Source organism: Hydractinia symbiolongicarpus, chromosome 10 (assembly GCF_029227915.1).
Source record: "Hydractinia symbiolongicarpus strain clone_291-10 chromosome 10, HSymV2.1, whole genome shotgun sequence".
Lineage (NCBI taxonomy): Eukaryota > Metazoa > Cnidaria > Hydrozoa > Anthoathecata > Hydractiniidae > Hydractinia > Hydractinia symbiolongicarpus.
The window spans coordinates 10,421,775-10,439,313 of NC_079884.1; the positions used below are offsets into that span (position 1 = coordinate 10,421,775).

Sequence of the window (17,539 nt, forward strand, 5' to 3'; positions counted from 1 at the left end):
AGCAAGTAAATAACGGGACGTTTTAACGTCTTTGGGGATTTCATCCTAACGGTTAGCTCTTCTTTCCCTCCGACTGTAACTATGTTACATTACCGCCAGAGATACGTATAGCATTGCTCTAACTTGCTTGCCTGCCACACAAGCCGGTTAGCGGTCATTAGATGGCACCAAACGGGTTGAAAACACTGCATTTAGGGTGCGCCGGAGTGGGGACTCGAACCTGAAACCTTATGATTACAAGTCGAATGCGCTACCACTACACCATCTCCGCAAACTTCAGCTGTAATTGAATGGGAGCATGGGAGAAGGTAAAAAGAATGAATACCTTGCTCAACCCGAGTTGCGTATTTTCTCTTCCCCGACGCTTTTTAGATACACCTTTGAGGCTTGTTTCAACGAGCCCTGGAGACAAGAATGGGGTGTTATAATTCCACCAATAAGATTTGTTGTAGTGTATTGGTTAAACTGTGCGGTACCGAGAATAGTTAACCTGTCAACGTAATAACAAAAAGGATGCTGTGTAAAATGAAAAAAATATGTAACTATATTAAAACTACCGAGAATAGTTAACCTGTCAACGTAATAACAAAAAGGATGCTGTGTAAAATGAAAAAAATATGTAACTATATTAAAAGTAAAAATAGGAATGATAAGAAAGTAAAAGCTAAAACCAAAACTAACTGTCAAAAGTGTTCATGCGCAAAATATACATCGAGAATAGTTTAAATAAACTCTCAATATAAAAAAACACGAAAAATTGTTATATCAAAGGTTTCATTAGAGAGGAGGGACTGAATTTAGTTCTTAAAATCGATGAGCTGTCGTTATGTCATGGATTGGTTATAAGGAAAGTTTGATATACGTGTAAAACCAGGACGAGAGAATAAGTATCTAAAAAATCTGAGTGTCTGAAAAAATTGCAACAAAGCTAAATAACAAATCAACTTAAAAATACAATTGTTGTTGATATGAAAAATGCTAAATCCTGTATACTGTAAAACTCCTTATAAACGCCTTAGTCGTTTATTTAATATTTTAAGGCTATAAACCTCAGGATTTTCATTTTAAATTAAATCTGAAATGATACGAAAACTAAGCATCATCATATTACCAATTCTCAAACAACAGGTTTAATATTTTCTCTATCAAAGGTGTATTTAATCTGCTTTCTTCTCACAAAAATTACTTCTTATAAACAAACCCACTATTTATTAAAAAGGGATGGTTAAAAGGGGCGTTAAAAGGCAGGCGGGCGTTTATTACAGGATTTACGTGATGGTCATCTCCCTGTGTACGTACAAAGTGACCTTAAAATAGAAATCTTGTTTTAGGGATATCTGGCCACGACTTTTCTTTTGATGCGAAATCTGTACATAATATACAACTTTAAAATTGTAAAATTGTTAGTATTCTGAATCAAAGTATAGTTCATACGGATCGTTAATTCTGTCTTGTGCTCTTTGCATATACTGGGCTGTCTTGTTCAACTTTTTACTTGCTTTCTTTGTATGTTCTTTCGTAGGGCGCGGTCGAGGTTGGACAGGTGGAGGTTGGACAGGTGGAGATTGGACAGATGGAGGCGCAGTATTTTGTTGTTTTGGCATGATCACCATGCGAGGTTGAGATACAGGTGGTTGATAAGGTTTAGCTGGCTGAAAAGGATAATTCGGTTGTGATTGTGGTACTTGCGTCATTGGGATGTAGTTTGAATTACGAGATTGGTGACGTTCGTAACTAGGTGGTTGAGCGAAATTAGATACCTAAAATAATGTTATTAAAGTAAAAATCGAAAACAAAAAACAAAAAAATTCTTAAGTGTAAAGGTTTAGTTCCATGCCATAGTCTGCTCGAAAAATTTCAAGAAAAAAACTTCCTGAGCATGCGCTTTGATGATTTCTACTTTCTTGTGGAAAATTCGTTGTACACATTCTCCGAATCTATATTTTGTACATTCTTGCCGCCTGTTTACATAAAGTTATGAATTTGCCTAGGCGGGGGTCATTACTATAATTTAAAATTGCCTCGCAGACAAACAACTAGTTTTACAATATAGATTTTCTTTTTCTGCTTGTTTGAGAGTCAGTAGAAAGATTTCAACTTACATTTAAAATCGATAAGAGAATATGTATTTTGCTTTGTCACAATACGTGCAGAAAAGAATGCTGATATCAACCTCGTCCCTAGGGCAGCTTGTATCTTCTCTGACTTCGAGACAGCGATACGAACATTGTGTGTTTATAGTGTTTCTGATTTCTTCGTTGCATTTACTTTCGCCAACGATAGATTAGAAAAACAGGTTGTTGTCTACTGAAACCCCTATGTTTGCTTTTGTTTTTACTTGAAAAGAGCGAGTTTTTGTATCGAATTTAACATTCAAATTATTTTCTAGCAAAAGTTTTCTGAGTCGAGATTTTTGATCGAAATTTGACGTAGAATTCCCTTATAAGAAAACAATCGCATTATATAATTAACAAACTCGTGGTTGTGTGATGTCAAATCATTATCGTGGTTTTACATCACATCTAACTTGTAACTTCTTCTTTTAAAGGAACAGGCAATTACTGTATTTATTATTATATAATTTCGCTGCGGGGTTAGCGTTTCAGCTTTTAGAAAGAAAAACGGATTTACTAGAAAGGCGAAAATAATGAGTAAATACGGTGTACTGTCAAAATCTTGCTTAGTCCTTTATACCTTTTACAGGGTTGCAGGGCCGCAAAAAAGGTAGCTTGAACCTACTTGTGTCCTATTGTAACTGATCACAGCTGGTTGGGGAGCTTCCTGATAGCTTTGATTGTTATACACTTGATTCATTCTCTGTTCATAACCATCTATAGGATAATCAGGGCTACTAATGATACCTCTATCTCTGTATACAGTTTGTCTCGTGTCTTGATAGTTTGGTCGATCTCTGCGAATATTTCTCTCTTGATTAAGATTTGGTCTGTATTCAGGAATATCTCTAGGTACTTCAAGATCTCTTTGTTCTAAATAAGGTCGTGCAGGTGCTCGCATATTTATTGGTTGCTCGTTGTAGTCATATCTTTCTCTATAACCACCATCATTATAGGCTAATTCTTGTCTTCCGTAATTCTCTGGTTGGTGAATCATGTTCCTTCCACGGCGCGAGATTTCTCTCTCAAATATTTCTTGATTGTATCTGTCATCCCATCGACTTGATTCTGTGAAGGGTTTTTCAAATTGGAGCATATTAGCAGGCGTGTCAGGGTATGTCTCCTCGATGTAATCATCACTTATAAAAACAAACACTGCTGGGATTATGACAGCTACAAACGCACATGCTGCAGATACACATGCGAAGTAAAACATGATTGATGATTCTAGGTCTGCTCCAACAGATGAAAGAACAGCTCCTGGAACAAGTTTTTTTTCTGTCTTTTCTTCTGATGTGTACGCGATGCAAACTCCAAATAACACAGCTAGAAATATCAAAAATATAATATTGGTAGCGTCTTCGGTTAATGCTGATGTATGTGGACCGAAAAAGGGGAGGAAGAAGTTGAAAAAATGGAATAACACTTACCTGACGCTAAAGCCAAGAATCCCACCGTGTAAATGTAGGATTTAAAGTAAGGAGTGTTTCTACCAAGAATTGTGATCAGCGTAAAAAAGAATGCTAAAGCAGACACAGCTGTGCCAGCTATCATTAATTTTTGGACGAGACCCATATCTAAGAGAAAAAAAACATTGAAGGAACAACGGGAGCATCATTCACAGCAATAACGTTTTTATTGTCCGTGTGTTAGGAAAACAAAAAAAAACAACAACGGCGACGGCGACGGCGACGTAGATATTACGACAACATCAACGACAAAAACAACGACAACAACAACAACGACGACGACAACAACATCAACGACAAAAACAACAACAACAACGACGACGACGACAACAACAACAACGCCAAAAACAACAACAACATTAACAACAATAACAACAATAACGACAACATTAACAACAACGACAAAAACAACAACGAAAACAACAACGAAAACAACAACAACAATAACAACAAAACATTTTTTACCATTCCATGGTGTGTCGTGCATTCCACTCTCATATTTCTTACATGACCATCCACCAGCTGGATCAGACTTCACACAATATTTCCATAAACCAATCTGTAACCACTCATATTCTGGTGTACCTAGTACGAATATACTTTTTATGCAACATTTATAGAAAATTTTTAGTCAAAAAATGGAAATCACTTGCACGAAATGTAGTAATTTATTATTAACTTAATTTTACCAACATCATAAAAGTAACAAAAACAATTTTCTTTCATTCATCAGCAATCTATGTTGGAAATACAAATTGATAACAAACCATCGCGTATGCAACATTTTTTTACACTCACAATTCCATCAAAATTGAAACCTTCAACCTTACCATCTTTTTATTTTTGAGGCATTTTGACTTTTAACTAACCTCAAAATAGAAAAGAAAAATTGGCGAAAAATGAATTTAGTAAAACTGGTTGCTCGCTAAAAAAGCCAGTAAAGAACTTTGGATAGTAAAATATTAGTCACTGAGTCAAAATTTAGTCAATTTTTACCGACCTTTTTTTACCAATATGGCACAAGACGTTTGTTACCAGAAAGCTACGAAAAATTGGCAGGCATTTAAAAAAGAGATCTAGACGTTTTTTTTTGCAAGAAGCAAAAATTTTGTTATGGTGGAGTACTAAAAAACAGCAGATACTTACCTTTCTTTTGCACCCACCAAGGTGGTAAAGAGGTCGACACAGCCGCAAATGTTGTGGCAGCTGCCAAGAAGAAAGCTAAAGCTAACAACAAGTAGATCTTCTGTCTGTTTTTTGACTTCTGGATGCTTTCTACGTAAACACGTTCCGGTGGACCATTAACAAACCCAACACGTTGACGAGAATCATCGTGGTATCTCTCATCGACTCCACGATATCTATCATCCCCGCCATAGTATCTGTCATCTCCTCTAAGATACCTGTCGTCTCCCCTAAGATACCTGTCGTCTCCCCTAAGGTACCTATCATCTCCTCTATGGTTCCTGTCATCTCCTTTATAATAGTAGGCTGACATCTTCTATGATCACCACACAATTTATATTATTATTTGTTTCAATAGTTATCTGCACAACAGAAGAGATGTGTGAAATGTTGTTTTTTATCAAGCAAAAACTTTCATTATATAACTCTTCATATTGTTCACGCGCCTTAAGAAACTTTGCATCGTTTGATAGATGTACAGCGAGTTTCATATGTTTTTAATTGTTTTAGTTATTGGTCATATGACCTGGTTCGCAAATTCGCCTTTGCACTGCTCTGGCAGCGGTTATCATTCTGAATAGCACAAAATTTTGGTAGACCAGGATAAAGGTTCTTGTCAATTTTTACGCCAAACTGTCTCTAATGTTTATAAATTTTAGGCGATCTTGTACTAAAAGGAGATCCAAGTGAGCCCTGAAGACTCTTCTATGGGCTATAAAAATTTCTTTGATATTTACAAAGTAGGCATGCTTTTCTATTTACAAAGTAGACATGCTTTTCTTATTTACAAAGTAGACATCTTACCTACAGAATGTATTTATATGACGTCATTATTAGTTTAGTCAAGCAACAAGGAACATTACAATCAATAAAATCACCGAACGGCCAGATATAATACAAAAGATAAAATATATAAAATAAAATATTGTAAAAGATAAACATGAAATTAAACTTTTGCTCACAAATGTCGCTTTTTGGTTGTACAACATCTACACATATCTTCAAGTATAGCTAATTAAAACGAATTTTAAATAAATACCTCAAATCATGACAAATCAAATGTGTTAGTCATCCTCAGCTGCTACGAAACTCTATACTTAATAAAAAATTCAGGGGGTTCTCCGTGCCACTTAGAAAGTATACAAAACTACTATAATCACGTTTAATTACCCCCGTTATGTGTTGATGAGATGCCATTAAGATTACTCTATTTTTGTTTTGGGATACAAGCTTTGATTAGCTTTAAGTAATCTGTGAACAAAAAATTGAAAACATGGTCACTTAAAAGCCTTTGTTCTTTACTTTACATATATATAATTAATTTTAGATGGATAGATGTAATAAAATAACTATATAATAATATAAACTTAATACCCAATCTGTTACATAGATTTGCTGAGATTGTAAAAAAAAGTGTTTAGGAAGGAGATGGATCTATTTCAATTCGTAATATTTAATTTTATTTGTTAAAATAGCATTAAGAACGGAAAATTCTCGCGTTTATGTTCACAATACGAATCACGCTTTTGTCTGAGCCTCGTTTAATCTTAATTATTCTACACTTCAATTCTGGGAGAATTCATTCAATTTTTTGCCCAACTAATATCAAAGCATTGTTATAGTAGAGGCATGCGTGGACAATGATCGAAAGAATCTTTTACAAATATATTTGATAGTTATTACATTAAAAAAATTAAAAAACTTTTTATCTCGCATGAGGAGGTTAACGCACAGGTACGTGACGACATTTTTGGACACGCTGGTGTGAACTAAACCAATGCCCTTATGATTAAGAGGTCCATGAATGATTTTCACTGACAAACACACAGTCAATGATATTCAAATGTGATTATTGTCAAAGAAATTGAAAAGGTTTTTTTTTTATACTTTTTTTGCGTTTTCGGATCCTTCCTTGTCGATCAGAAACTTATGTTGGTGTAAAAGTTGATCGGTTGTGCATGATAAAAATGCAGCGAAAGTAAAAACTTATTGATTTCAACCGTCTTTCAGACATGAGACGATAATGCTTTTAATTCCAGTATTTTAACCATTGGAATATTGATATAAAATAACTAGATAGAACTTTAGTTTTTTGAAAGAGGAATTTAGCAGACCGGATATGAACTTCGGTGTAGCTAAATATTTTGTCATCCCGATGCTCTGATTGTATAGGAAGGTAACTGCCATTTTAAGACAAGACGACAATCAAGTGATGTGTTTAAATGGTTTCCTGTGAAACAATGTCCACGATTTCCCGCATCTCCCTGCAAATTTTATTGTTGAATAGGTTTTGCTGTTAAAACACTAGAGGTGGTCAAGCGCGTCGCAGTTGATGCTTCATATCGTAACAGTTTGCAGTAACAAAACATCTTAGGTCAAGATGCTGGCTTGCGTCAATAATTAATGCACCAGTAGCCAACAGGTTAAGTTCACAGCTCTGAAAACAATTCCAAACGTTTATTTCGCATAGATAACATTGGTATTTTAAGTGACATTTGAGAATGTTAGTCACACAAAATGGTGACCAACATGTCGTGGCTACCGTGTAACAGCATAGTTCTGTTTGCGGTACACTTCACAAATAAAAATACAAAAAGAAATACAAAAATAATATTTCTTTCATACAGTATATTACAAAATGATGTGACAGAAAACGTTTCAGGAGATAGGAGAAAGAACAGGAAATTTTGTCATTCCACTCTTCACCAGATCGTAAGCGGACTGACGCGGCGTACCATTTGCAAGTTGTTCATCGGTGTAGAAAGTAGCCTGAAATATATAACACGTAACTATCTCAATTTAAAAGTAAATGAAATCCGTAAGAAAATAAATATTTTATTAGCCTTATAACTTTATCTACCATTAAAAACACAACAGGTTTAAGCAAAGTCTGTACAAACAAGAAAATTCACAATAGCTTTTTTTTGGAAAACCCTGCCTCCGATTTTAGTCCTACCCTGAACCGCCCGTATTTGATTGCCGTAAAGCAGAAAAAGGGATCTTTAACAGATCATACCTTTCCTTTGTTTCTTACTCTTTGTGAGTCGACATATCCAGCGCATTTGCTTTGACACGATTTGCCCATTGGAACAAGTCCTAAATCTCCCAACTTGTAATGATCCAAAGGTTTAGATGGAGAAAGAAGGTTTCCTCGCAGTGCACTATAATAATAACCAAACTTGATATAAGCCGAAAAAAAAACTCTACATTGTGCTCATTATTATGATAGTAATATCAGGCTACACGCAAGAAAACTCTTAATAACTACCACCTGGTCACGTTTTTATACATGACATACAAAGAACCGTGTAAAATTCTCTTGAAATAATCGACACAAACCTTTTGTTAAAAACAGGAGGACCTAAGCTAATGATCTTTCTTTTCGCTTTTCCTTTTCGTTTTGTTGCAAAATCTTTAGGGTCAATTCCAACACCCATTTCAACTGCTAAATTTAAAATTTCAGTGACTTTGTATAGCAAGTTGGTGTTCTTCATTTCAGTGAGAGCTGCGTCAGTGGAATCTTGGTTGTGCTATAATATCATGTGAGTTTAATAGAAACTGTAAGATTATTACAGGTTCCACAAAAAGGGAGGTATCACCCTCCCATCTTCCCTCCCCCCCCCCCCCTAAAAAGCGCGCCGAATCATTATATCCTTATAAACTTCTCAAATACATTTTCGCTACCTCAAGGGAAAATTTTCGAGGAAAGAAATTTTTACAAATCTAGGGCCTTTCGTGAGTGGAATTTAAGAGGCACGGAAGAGATTTTTGCGAGTTGAGGCTACATAAAATGTGAACATATACAAACATGAGAGGTTATTGATTTATATTTTTAGGTCTTTTCGCTTTTAAAAATGGTTCAGAAATATATTTTACTGTGAACTGAATAATGCTTGCGAAGGATAATAATGTTTCGAATTTTTTTTCGTACTTAAAAGAAGTTACTTAAATTTATTTATTTATCGTCAAAAATATGAAAATAGAAGAAATTTTCACGATTAGGAAACTATTAATAAATTTTATGATTTTTTTCTCTCGCAAATTAGGGGCTAATTTGTGAAATAAATTCCCTCAGTGTATTCTTATCCCGAGGATTATTTATTTTTTAAAATATTGTGAATTTTGCGAAAAATTGATAAAAACAAGCTATTGTTGTTGTCACTAAACTTTGGTTCCCACTAAAAACGTTAGGCGTGTTTGCACCCACATGCGTGAATAAGACTGTGATAAAAAATCTTAGTCAAATCAGTTCCTGAGAGAAAAAGAAAAAATTCAACCAAACCTGCAAACTTACGTCCAAAGCTGTTTTAATAACAGACGTAGCATCAGATAAAATTCCTATCAAATATTCCTTGTCTTCTTGTAGCTCACCAATTTTTTCTTGACGTTGTTGGCAATCCTTTTGCATGTGATCTTTTTCTTGGGTTAAGCTTTCTTGAGTTTTTGTTAACCTTTCAATCTGATTTTTCAAATTATCAAGTTCAATTTGTGTTTTTTCAAAATCAACTTCTTTCGCGGCCAGATCTTCAATCGTTCGTTCCTGTTGCTGTGCTTTTTCTGTCAGCATTCTTATTACCTAAAAACAAATCATTTTTTGGTATCGTTAAAGCCTACCTTACACTAACGAAAATCATATAAAAAACATTTATAAGAAACACGGCAAGATAGGAATCGTTTTATTCTTTTTCAAGTGCACAGACTTTGGAATTATTTACTTCGACATGTAAATGGAGTTTTACCTTTTGGTTAGTTATATTTTTCTTCACAAGTTCTTTTTCGTTATCTTCCAATATTTCAAGTTGCTGCCTCAGCTTTTTCTCTTTCATCTTAACATCGTCATTTTCTGAGATCAACTCCATTGTTTTGTCAGACATTTTTGACAACTGAGAGTTTATCATGACATTTTCTCGAATCGTTCTTTTAGTTGTTTCAGCCATTTGTTTATTTGATACTTTTCGAAATTCAGCTGCTACCGTGTTGACACGCAGAAACATTTCCTTTTTTAATCTAAATTGAAAAAATAAATCACTTGAAAATCACTTAAAAAAAATGTTCAGTTTTTTGCATGTTCAGTCTGATTTGCACGTATTCTTTGTAAGGAAAAATGTTGTGATAATAGGTGCTTTTAACGGTTGACTTGCAAAATTTTTTGAGAAAATTAGGTGAATTTATAAGTTAAGAGTTCATGTTAATAAGCATTATCAAAAATCTATAACAAGGCTAACACTATACATTTTCAAAAACTCCTTTAAAGTTAACAAACATATCCAAGTTAAAATGTAAAACTGTTGGAAATAAAAGTAAAAGTATATTTCCTACCTGTCTTTATCAACAACTCCTTTTCTCTCAAGCTGATATATCTGCTCCTTATGGCTTATTTCTCGATTACTTAAAAGTTCTTCCATTTCTGAAAATTTATTTAGCAAGTTTTCTTTTTGTATACGGAACTCTTCTAAGGAAGCTAGTTTGCCACCCAAAACCATATTCTCACTAGTGAGTTGGTCCTTCACTTCCTGCATTTGAGTTTTCAAAGTTTCAATCTCCAACTCGTATCTGTCTTTGTCCATTTCCTTGGTTTGATTAATAGTAATAATCTTTTCCTGTAAGTCTGCAATTTCATCTGATCGTTGCTCAAGTTGCTTTTTTAAAAATGATACGATTTCTTTTTTGTCAGATGCTTGTTGCTCAAACATTGATTCAACATCTTTATTCCTTAGCTCTAATTTATCACATCTTTCTTGGTAACGAGCTATTTTTTGTTCTAAATCACGTACTTGAATAAGGAAAAACTCTTTAGTCACTTCATTAAATACATCAAAGACTTTAGCTGTTGGAGACTTGGTTCCACCTTTTTGATCACTTTTTTTCTTCCCACTCTTTTTTCCTCCTTTCTTTTTCTTTGGTGGCATGATGAATGTTTTATATTTCTATGAATGCATGTATATGTAGATAAATAATATTATGTAATAAAAATGTCACAATCCATTGGCTTAACAAGCATATATAGGTACAGAGTCATACATAATTCAAATTGGAAGTTTGCAAAAACCTACCTTTGCTATTGTACATTTATATACACAATGTAACTGCCCTATAGAATGTATAAAAACTGTAAAAAAAATCCGGGCAACCTCAAACAAATGCATACACGTGTTTTTAATATAAGCAACTCCATTTTTGGCTCTCAAGCTGCTTAGTTAGTGCTTTACCGACACAGGTCCAGCATTGGAACTTTATCCATGATGATTGTGGATACAATTTTAAGATATATTACAGTTGATCATTCAGCATATCATAGGCATAAAAAAGTACCAGGGACATGTTTGGGTGCTACTGAAAATTGATAGGCAGAACGAAACAAATCAATCTGATAACTGACCTTTCACAGATGTAAATGAAATATTATATACTATGTATAGCATTCAAAATAAAAAAAATAATTCCGTAGGGATTATTTTTTGTCATTCTTAGGTGTTATGCGGTGAAATATAAGAAGACGAGAGTCATCTTTCGTTCTAAACAGTGTATAACACAACACTCAGGAAAATGAAGGAAGACAAATAAATTTACATCACTTTGCGTAACAAAAACATTGTCAAGAGGAGAAACGATAAATTAATAACTTAATACTTAGTTATACCAACATCATTGTATCACAACAATATTTATATTCAACAAGCAAAGCAATGGTGTGAGATTTTAGAGATCAGCGATGTGTCCCGTGGCCATATTTGTTTATTTTGTGCATTTGTTTATGGTCTCACTTATTCACTGTTTTTTGTAGATTGTAAAATACAGACCAGATATATCTTATTTTTATTGCTTCATTAAAGGTTACATAAATTTAAAACTTTTCAATTACTTACAAAAAGTAGCATAATTTTAAAACAAAAGCATAAAATACACTCAAAACTTATTGTACTTTGTATACTTACGATAATTTAAAATGCTTGAATTGTACATTTATTCGTATGCTATTATTCGTTGCTATGCGACTTCTAAGAAGTGAGACAAGTTTGAACATTGGTGCATTTACTCAAGGGAGGTACAAAGATGTCGCCCCGTGTCACCTGGCTGCCCGCAAGTTGTATGCGTTTAATTGTGTTCACAATTTAATGCAATTTATATATATTTGTAGTGAAATTTATATATATTTAGGTACTAAAAAATATTGTAGTAAGCTATTGCTAAAAACGAACATTAACTTAGCAAATTTCTGTTCCCTGTAGCTACACCAAATCTAAACAAACAGCCCTGGTGCTGATGGCAACTCCACTTGCTACAAAACTTCATTGTTTTGAATCTTCACTGTAGACAATGATGCCTATTTTCCAATTGCAATAGCCATTAAGAATATTTACACATGTTGAGCGTGTAAGAGTTGTACTTTCTTTGGACATCCGTGTTTTAAGTAGTATAGGATAAAAGAAGAGTAAAAAGTAAGAGCCTTTGTTAAGACATTTTTTCCCTAACTTGGAACACCCTTCTTTTTGATGATGTAAGGCTGCAGGGATAGATTTAGGATTTTTTAACTGGTGTAAAATAGCGTAGAAAAGGCTTAATTGGTTGTCAGGGCAATAAAAAAACTACGGGTTTTGAAGGGCACCCAGTAGGACCATCACCACCCTTTAACACCCTCTGATAGTCAAAACTGCCTAACTTCTCATTTTTACTTTAAGTCCTGTAAATTTTACTTTTTTTGTTCAATGTTGAACAAGAATCAAATTTTCTTGGTTTTTATTTAAATTCCTTATTTCAGTTATTTTGACAATATCAGGGAATTCCATGAGACGTGTGCGATCGCACGCGCACGTGCCCACACACGTGCAACAGCCATTCAGGCGTGCGATTCATCGCACGCGTTAATTACGCTCTTTACTCTCGTAAAATAAAAAAAATTAACGAAGGAATTATAAAAGTTGATTTTCTACAGCGTAGTTAATGTCGCCGTTTAAGGCTATGCTTTGAGCATTTAACTATTAAAAACTGTATTCCAAAAATCAATCGTTGTACATCGACAGCTTCAACTGTATCATTAAAAACAGTTAATAACCACTTGTGGTTAAATTAAATTTTTTTAAAAACGTTAATTTAAAGCCGTGTTTTTTTCCCGTGTTTAAATTAAATGTGTTTTTTTCTGCCTGTGTGAAATTAAATGTATGTTGAACATTTTAATTTAAAATTCCTAACTGTATAAAAGAACATAACATACTTGTTTTACTTTTAAAAATCTAAAGAACAACTTTAAATTTAAAAACAACTTTAAACTATTCCAAACAAGCCGTCTCCCAAAATCTAACAAACAAAACTTGAAACCTCAATAAATAAAAAATGACTCCCATTTTTACCATTTTTATAGATAATAGATAACCCACGGAGAAAATATAACCCTGGGAACAAGGTTGGGGATAAATAGCACTACAAACAAAATGGCAGACCATTGCAGTAAGTGCAACGTGTGGCACGTGTCAGCGTCTCTTCGTCCACTGTTTAAATTTAATTATATGTTATTTACCTATTATAAATTACTTCCTACAACGAACCAAGGTGTTTTGTTAATATATTTAGCACTTTTACACCACTTAACACTCACGGGACTGATAAGAGTGAAATAAACCAGAAAAAAAAATCGAAAAAACGCACGCGCAAATTTTCTAAAATAGATTTACGCGTGCGATGTGTAGCACGCGTGTTGTTTTCTTCGTGGAATTCCCTGAATATAGGAACTGATATCAAAAATTTAGTTTTTTGTTAAGAGTTTCAACTCTGGTTTAGGAAATGAAACTAATTTTAAAGAAGATTCTGTTTTTCTAATAAAAGGCTTAATTTTTCCTTTAAATTTAAAAAGAATATTTTTCCTACTTAATTAATTTCAAAAAAGGAGAGCACGCATGCCTCATTTTAAATTTATCTTGACGAATTGTTAATGAATAAAACATTTCTCTGTATAAGAGTGTAAAGAATTAACATGAGCATAAATTGCATTACAGATCTCCATTGCTGATGATCTTTTGATTATGTGATGGTAACTATCATTACAAATTTGTATGCAAAAAAAGTGGGGGTGAATTGAATCTTTTAAAATTTTCAGTATTTTAAAGGAAACACAGCTTTCAAAGTATATTTTGCAATAAAAATATATTGGGCTTAACTTTTCTTTAAAAAAAAAAAAAAAAAAATTACAAAAAAACTTCCAGCATATTCTTATTCTTCCTTCTTTTAGTTACAAATTTTGTCTTTATTCTCCATTTTTGTTGTTGTTTGAAGACCGTTTTAAGGGCACACGTGGCCAGAAACAGGTTCATGAATAAATTAAAATGATGCAGATACTGCCTAATGTGGTGTGTACAAGGTTTTTATTATTTTACCCATGGTTTTTAAGACAAGAACTTTACAAGTCCATTCCTTACATCATCATCATCATCATCATCATTCTCGGCTTAACGTCCGTTTTCCATGCTAGCATGGGTTGGACCGGGTATATTAATGACCCTCTTCCAATCTGATCTAGACTGTGTTAGATCTAAACTCAACTTCCTCTCTATCAAGTCTGTCCTTATAACCTCCTGCCAAGTCTTTCTCGGTCTGCCTCTGGGCTTTGCCCCAGGAACTATCAAGTCTCTACACTTTCTTACCCAATTATCCTCCTCCATTCTTTCCAAGTGCCCCAGCCAATTCAATCTTCTTATCTGGACAACATCTTTAATTCTACAGAGACTTAGCCTGCTTCTTAGCTCATCTGAACTCTTTCTGTCTCTCAGACTGGCATTACACATCCACCTAACCATTCTCATATCATTCCTTTCTAAACGGTCAAGATCTTCCTGCTTCACTGCCCATGTCTCAGTACCGTACAACATAACACTTCTTACACAGGCCTCATACAACCTACCTTTTACCTCAATTGACAGGACTCTGCTAGTCAATAAAGGAAGTAACTCTCTAAACTTTTTCCAAGCAGAACCTATCCTGCAAGTAACACTTCTTCCAACACCCCCTTCACTGCCCAACCTATCACCTAAGTAACAGAAGTTCTTAACTATCTCTAACGAGCCACTGTTGTACATCAATAAAGCTGGAAATACTTCATTCTCTATAATCTCACCTTTGCAACGCTTGCATACAAACTGTATGCCAGCCCTTAACCTTCCACTAATACTACTGCACTTCTTATGTACCCAATGCTTGCAAGTCTGACAAAAAATTGAGTTACTACCAACCCCTTTCCTGCAAACTCCACAAGGCCACTTTCCAACTACAAGGTCACACTTGGCTGCAATGCTACTTATCATGACTTTAGACTTTGCTGTGTTTACCTTCAGCCCTTTCTCTTCTAGTCCTTTCTTCCACTTCTCAAACTTTTCAACTAATTCTTCCATCGACTCTGCTATGAGAACCAAATCATCTGCATACAATAACTCCCATGGGCAACCTGTTCTGAACTCCATCGACAGCGCTTCCAAGACTAGAATAAACAACAAAGGACTAAGTACAGAACCCTGATGTACACCAACATTTACACTAAATTCATCACTAAGTGAATCGTTAATCCTGACACGACTTCTAGCATTGCTGTACATAGACTGAACCATCGTAACTAGCCACTCATCCACACCTAATTTTCTCATAGCCCACCAAATAACTTTACGTGGCACTCTATCAAAAGCTTTCTCTAAATCTACAAAGGCAAAATAGAGATTCTTTCTCTTTCCTAAATACTTTTCCTGAAGCTGTCTGAGTAAAAATATTGCATCTGTAGTGCCACGCCCTGGAACAAAACCAAATTGCATCTTATCTATATCAATTCTTTCTCTAAGTAACTTATCAATCACTCTTTCAATAACTTTCATTACTTGATCAACCAACTTCAAACCTCTATAGTTACCCCTTTCTAATGCACCACCCTTGCCCTTGAAACAATTCACTATTACACTCGACTGCCACTCACTCGGAATAGCACCATCCTTTATAATCTGGTTAGCAAGACTTGTAATAAGCTCAACTCCAATATATCCAGATGCTTTTACCATCTCTGCTACAATACCTGATACTCCTGCAGCCTTGCCAATCTTCATTTTCCTAATAGCCTCCACTACCCATTCTGTCTTGATCTGCATGGCTGGCCCTTCTACGACATCATCATCAGACAAATTATCCTCGTCCCAATCAAACTCAGTGTTAAGCAACCTCTGATAATGATTCTTCCAAGCTACCCTTTTCTCCTCCTCTGTGCTAGCCAAAACACCTTCATCATTACGTATACACTTCTCACCTACAATATCTTGATTAGTCTTCTTCATTTGCTTTGCTCTCTTGAATACCTCATTGCGCTGGTCTTCCCTTCTTAACACATCTGCAAATCTGTTTCTCTCTGCTTCTGATTTTGCCTTATACACTGCTGTACGAGCCCGACGCTTAGCTTCTAAGTAAATATTTTTACTACCACCTGACTTCCACTCTTTCCAAAGTTTCCTCTTTTCCTTTATACACTGGTCAACCTCATTATTCCACCACCAGGTCTGTCTATGTCTAGCTGGTCCTTTCGTCCACCCACAGGTATCATCAGAAGCTTCTAGAAGACAATTCTTCAAAGTAGTCCAAGTACTTTCAACATTGTCACTATCACATTGACTATTGTAGGCTAACTGCTGAACTTTTGCACTAAATTGTCTTGCTACAATCTCTTCCTTCAGCTTCCAGACTTTTCGACGGGGCCTGTACTTTCCCTTGGCTTCTCTGACACTCTTCAAGATAATATCACAAACCAGCAACCTATGCTGGGAAACACACTCTTCCCCCGATATAACTTTCACGTCCTTCACCACTTTCTTGTCTGACTTTCTAACCAAAAAGTAATCTATCTGTGTCTTACAACCACCTGACTCATCTAACCCTAATCCTAACCCTAACCCTAACCCTAATTTGAAAATCAGTTACTTGAAAAATTGAAAAAAAAAACAATCCTAAAATTCTTAAATGAAAGCCAAATAATGTTTTAAAAAGAGTTAGGGCTAAAATTAGCTAGCCAGCAAAACTTCTTCTCTCTCTTCCACATCCAGAAAAATATTTGCAGTTTTGTATATATTTTAGCAAGCTGGACACACAGTTAATTAAAAATGTAAATCAGAAACCAGTAACTACAGTTTTGTACAGACGTAGTTGGTGTTTTGTAATTGCTGTTACCTCTAAAAAACACTGACGTGTCACTCAATCAATTTAAAAAAGTTATTTTCGTGGTCATAGTTTTGCAAAAGTGCATTTTATGGAATTAATAGCAATTTTGCCATTAATCTTTATATTTGAAGATTTGATTATAAAGGAGCATTTGGCAAACCATTGAGTTAGAAACTCCAGACAGTTAAGGAGCGAAGCTATAGTAATTCCCTTTTTTTTGTTAATCATTTTAATATCTTGTCGTTATCATCATTATTGGTGGCTTAACGTTTGTTTTCTATTCTACCATGGGTTGGACAGGGTATATATAATAATCGAATTCTAATTCTGATGAATCAAGTTTTTTCTTATCTCATGTCAAGTTTTTCTGATGTACCTCAAGGTTCAAGATTCTACACTTCCTTATTCAATTATTTCCCCTCTATTCTTTTCAAGTGTCCCAACCAACTTAACCTTTTTATCTGGATAACAACATTAATTTTTTGATAAATCTGTGATAAAAGCAGTTAAATTAAATGCTAAAATTCTCAGCTATTTTTAGTAATTCAGTATGTTGATCATCGACTGTGACTAAAATAATAGTAATCTATTTGATGA

General features: G+C 34.5%; 2 protein-coding genes across 3 annotated transcripts; both read right to left on the bottom strand.

Annotated features, from left to right (window-relative positions):
* Positions 1-437: 437 nt before the first annotated feature.
* LOC130612120 (uncharacterized) lies at positions 438-5,389 on the bottom strand. 2 transcript variants are annotated; one of them, XR_008975390.1, is made up of 6 exons: positions 4,730-5,389; positions 4,049-4,168; positions 3,545-3,691; positions 2,740-3,440; positions 572-1,760; positions 438-490 (listed from the first exon to the last, which is right to left on the bottom strand). XR_008975390.1 is itself a non-coding variant. In XM_057433409.1 (5 exons), the coding sequence occupies exons 1-5, from the start codon at positions 5,079-5,081 to the stop codon at positions 1,404-1,406; spliced, it is 1,677 nt and encodes a 558-aa protein (XP_057289392.1). In that variant the 5' UTR covers positions 5,082-5,389; the 3' UTR covers positions 438-1,403. The 2 variants fall into 2 exon arrangements, 1 of the variants encoding a protein (XP_057289392.1); XM_057433409.1 differs by having other exon boundaries at positions 438-1,760.
* A 1,979-nt stretch (positions 5,390-7,368) lies between these two features.
* Positions 7,369-10,839, bottom strand: LOC130662535 (cilia- and flagella-associated protein 157-like). The gene is made up of 6 exons (XM_057461428.1): positions 10,088-10,839; positions 9,508-9,775; positions 9,063-9,344; positions 8,108-8,298; positions 7,785-7,929; positions 7,369-7,537 (listed from the first exon to the last, which is right to left on the bottom strand). The coding sequence occupies exons 1-6, from the start codon at positions 10,675-10,677 to the stop codon at positions 7,427-7,429; spliced, it is 1,587 nt and encodes a 528-aa protein (XP_057317411.1). The 5' UTR covers positions 10,678-10,839; the 3' UTR covers positions 7,369-7,426.
* Between the last annotated feature and the right edge of the window lie 6,700 nt (positions 10,840-17,539).

Excerpts from the sequence above, each read along its gene's own strand:
- LOC130612120 (XM_057433409.1), bottom strand. The coding sequence starts at position 5,081 with ATGTCAGCCTACTATTATAAAGGAGATGACAGGAACCATAGAGGAGAT. Across the intron at positions 4,169-4,729 it reads TTGGTGGGTGCAAAAGAAAG|GTACACCAGAATATGAGTGG; the intron begins GTAAGTATCTGC and ends TATTCGTACTAG. Across the intron at positions 1,761-2,739 it reads TCAGTTACAATAGGACACAA|GTATCTAATTTCGCTCAACC; the intron begins GTAGGTTCAAGC and ends ACATTATTTTAG.
- LOC130662535 (XM_057461428.1), bottom strand. The coding sequence starts at position 10,677 with ATGCCACCAAAGAAAAAGAAAGGAGGAAAAAAGAGTGGGAAGAAAAAA. Across the intron at positions 9,776-10,087 it reads GGAGTTGTTGATAAAGACAG|ATTAAAAAAGGAAATGTTTC; the intron begins GTAGGAAATATA and ends TTTTCAATTTAG. Across the intron at positions 9,345-9,507 it reads AAAATATAACTAACCAAAAG|GTAATAAGAATGCTGACAGA; the intron begins GTAAAACTCCAT and ends ATTTGTTTTTAG.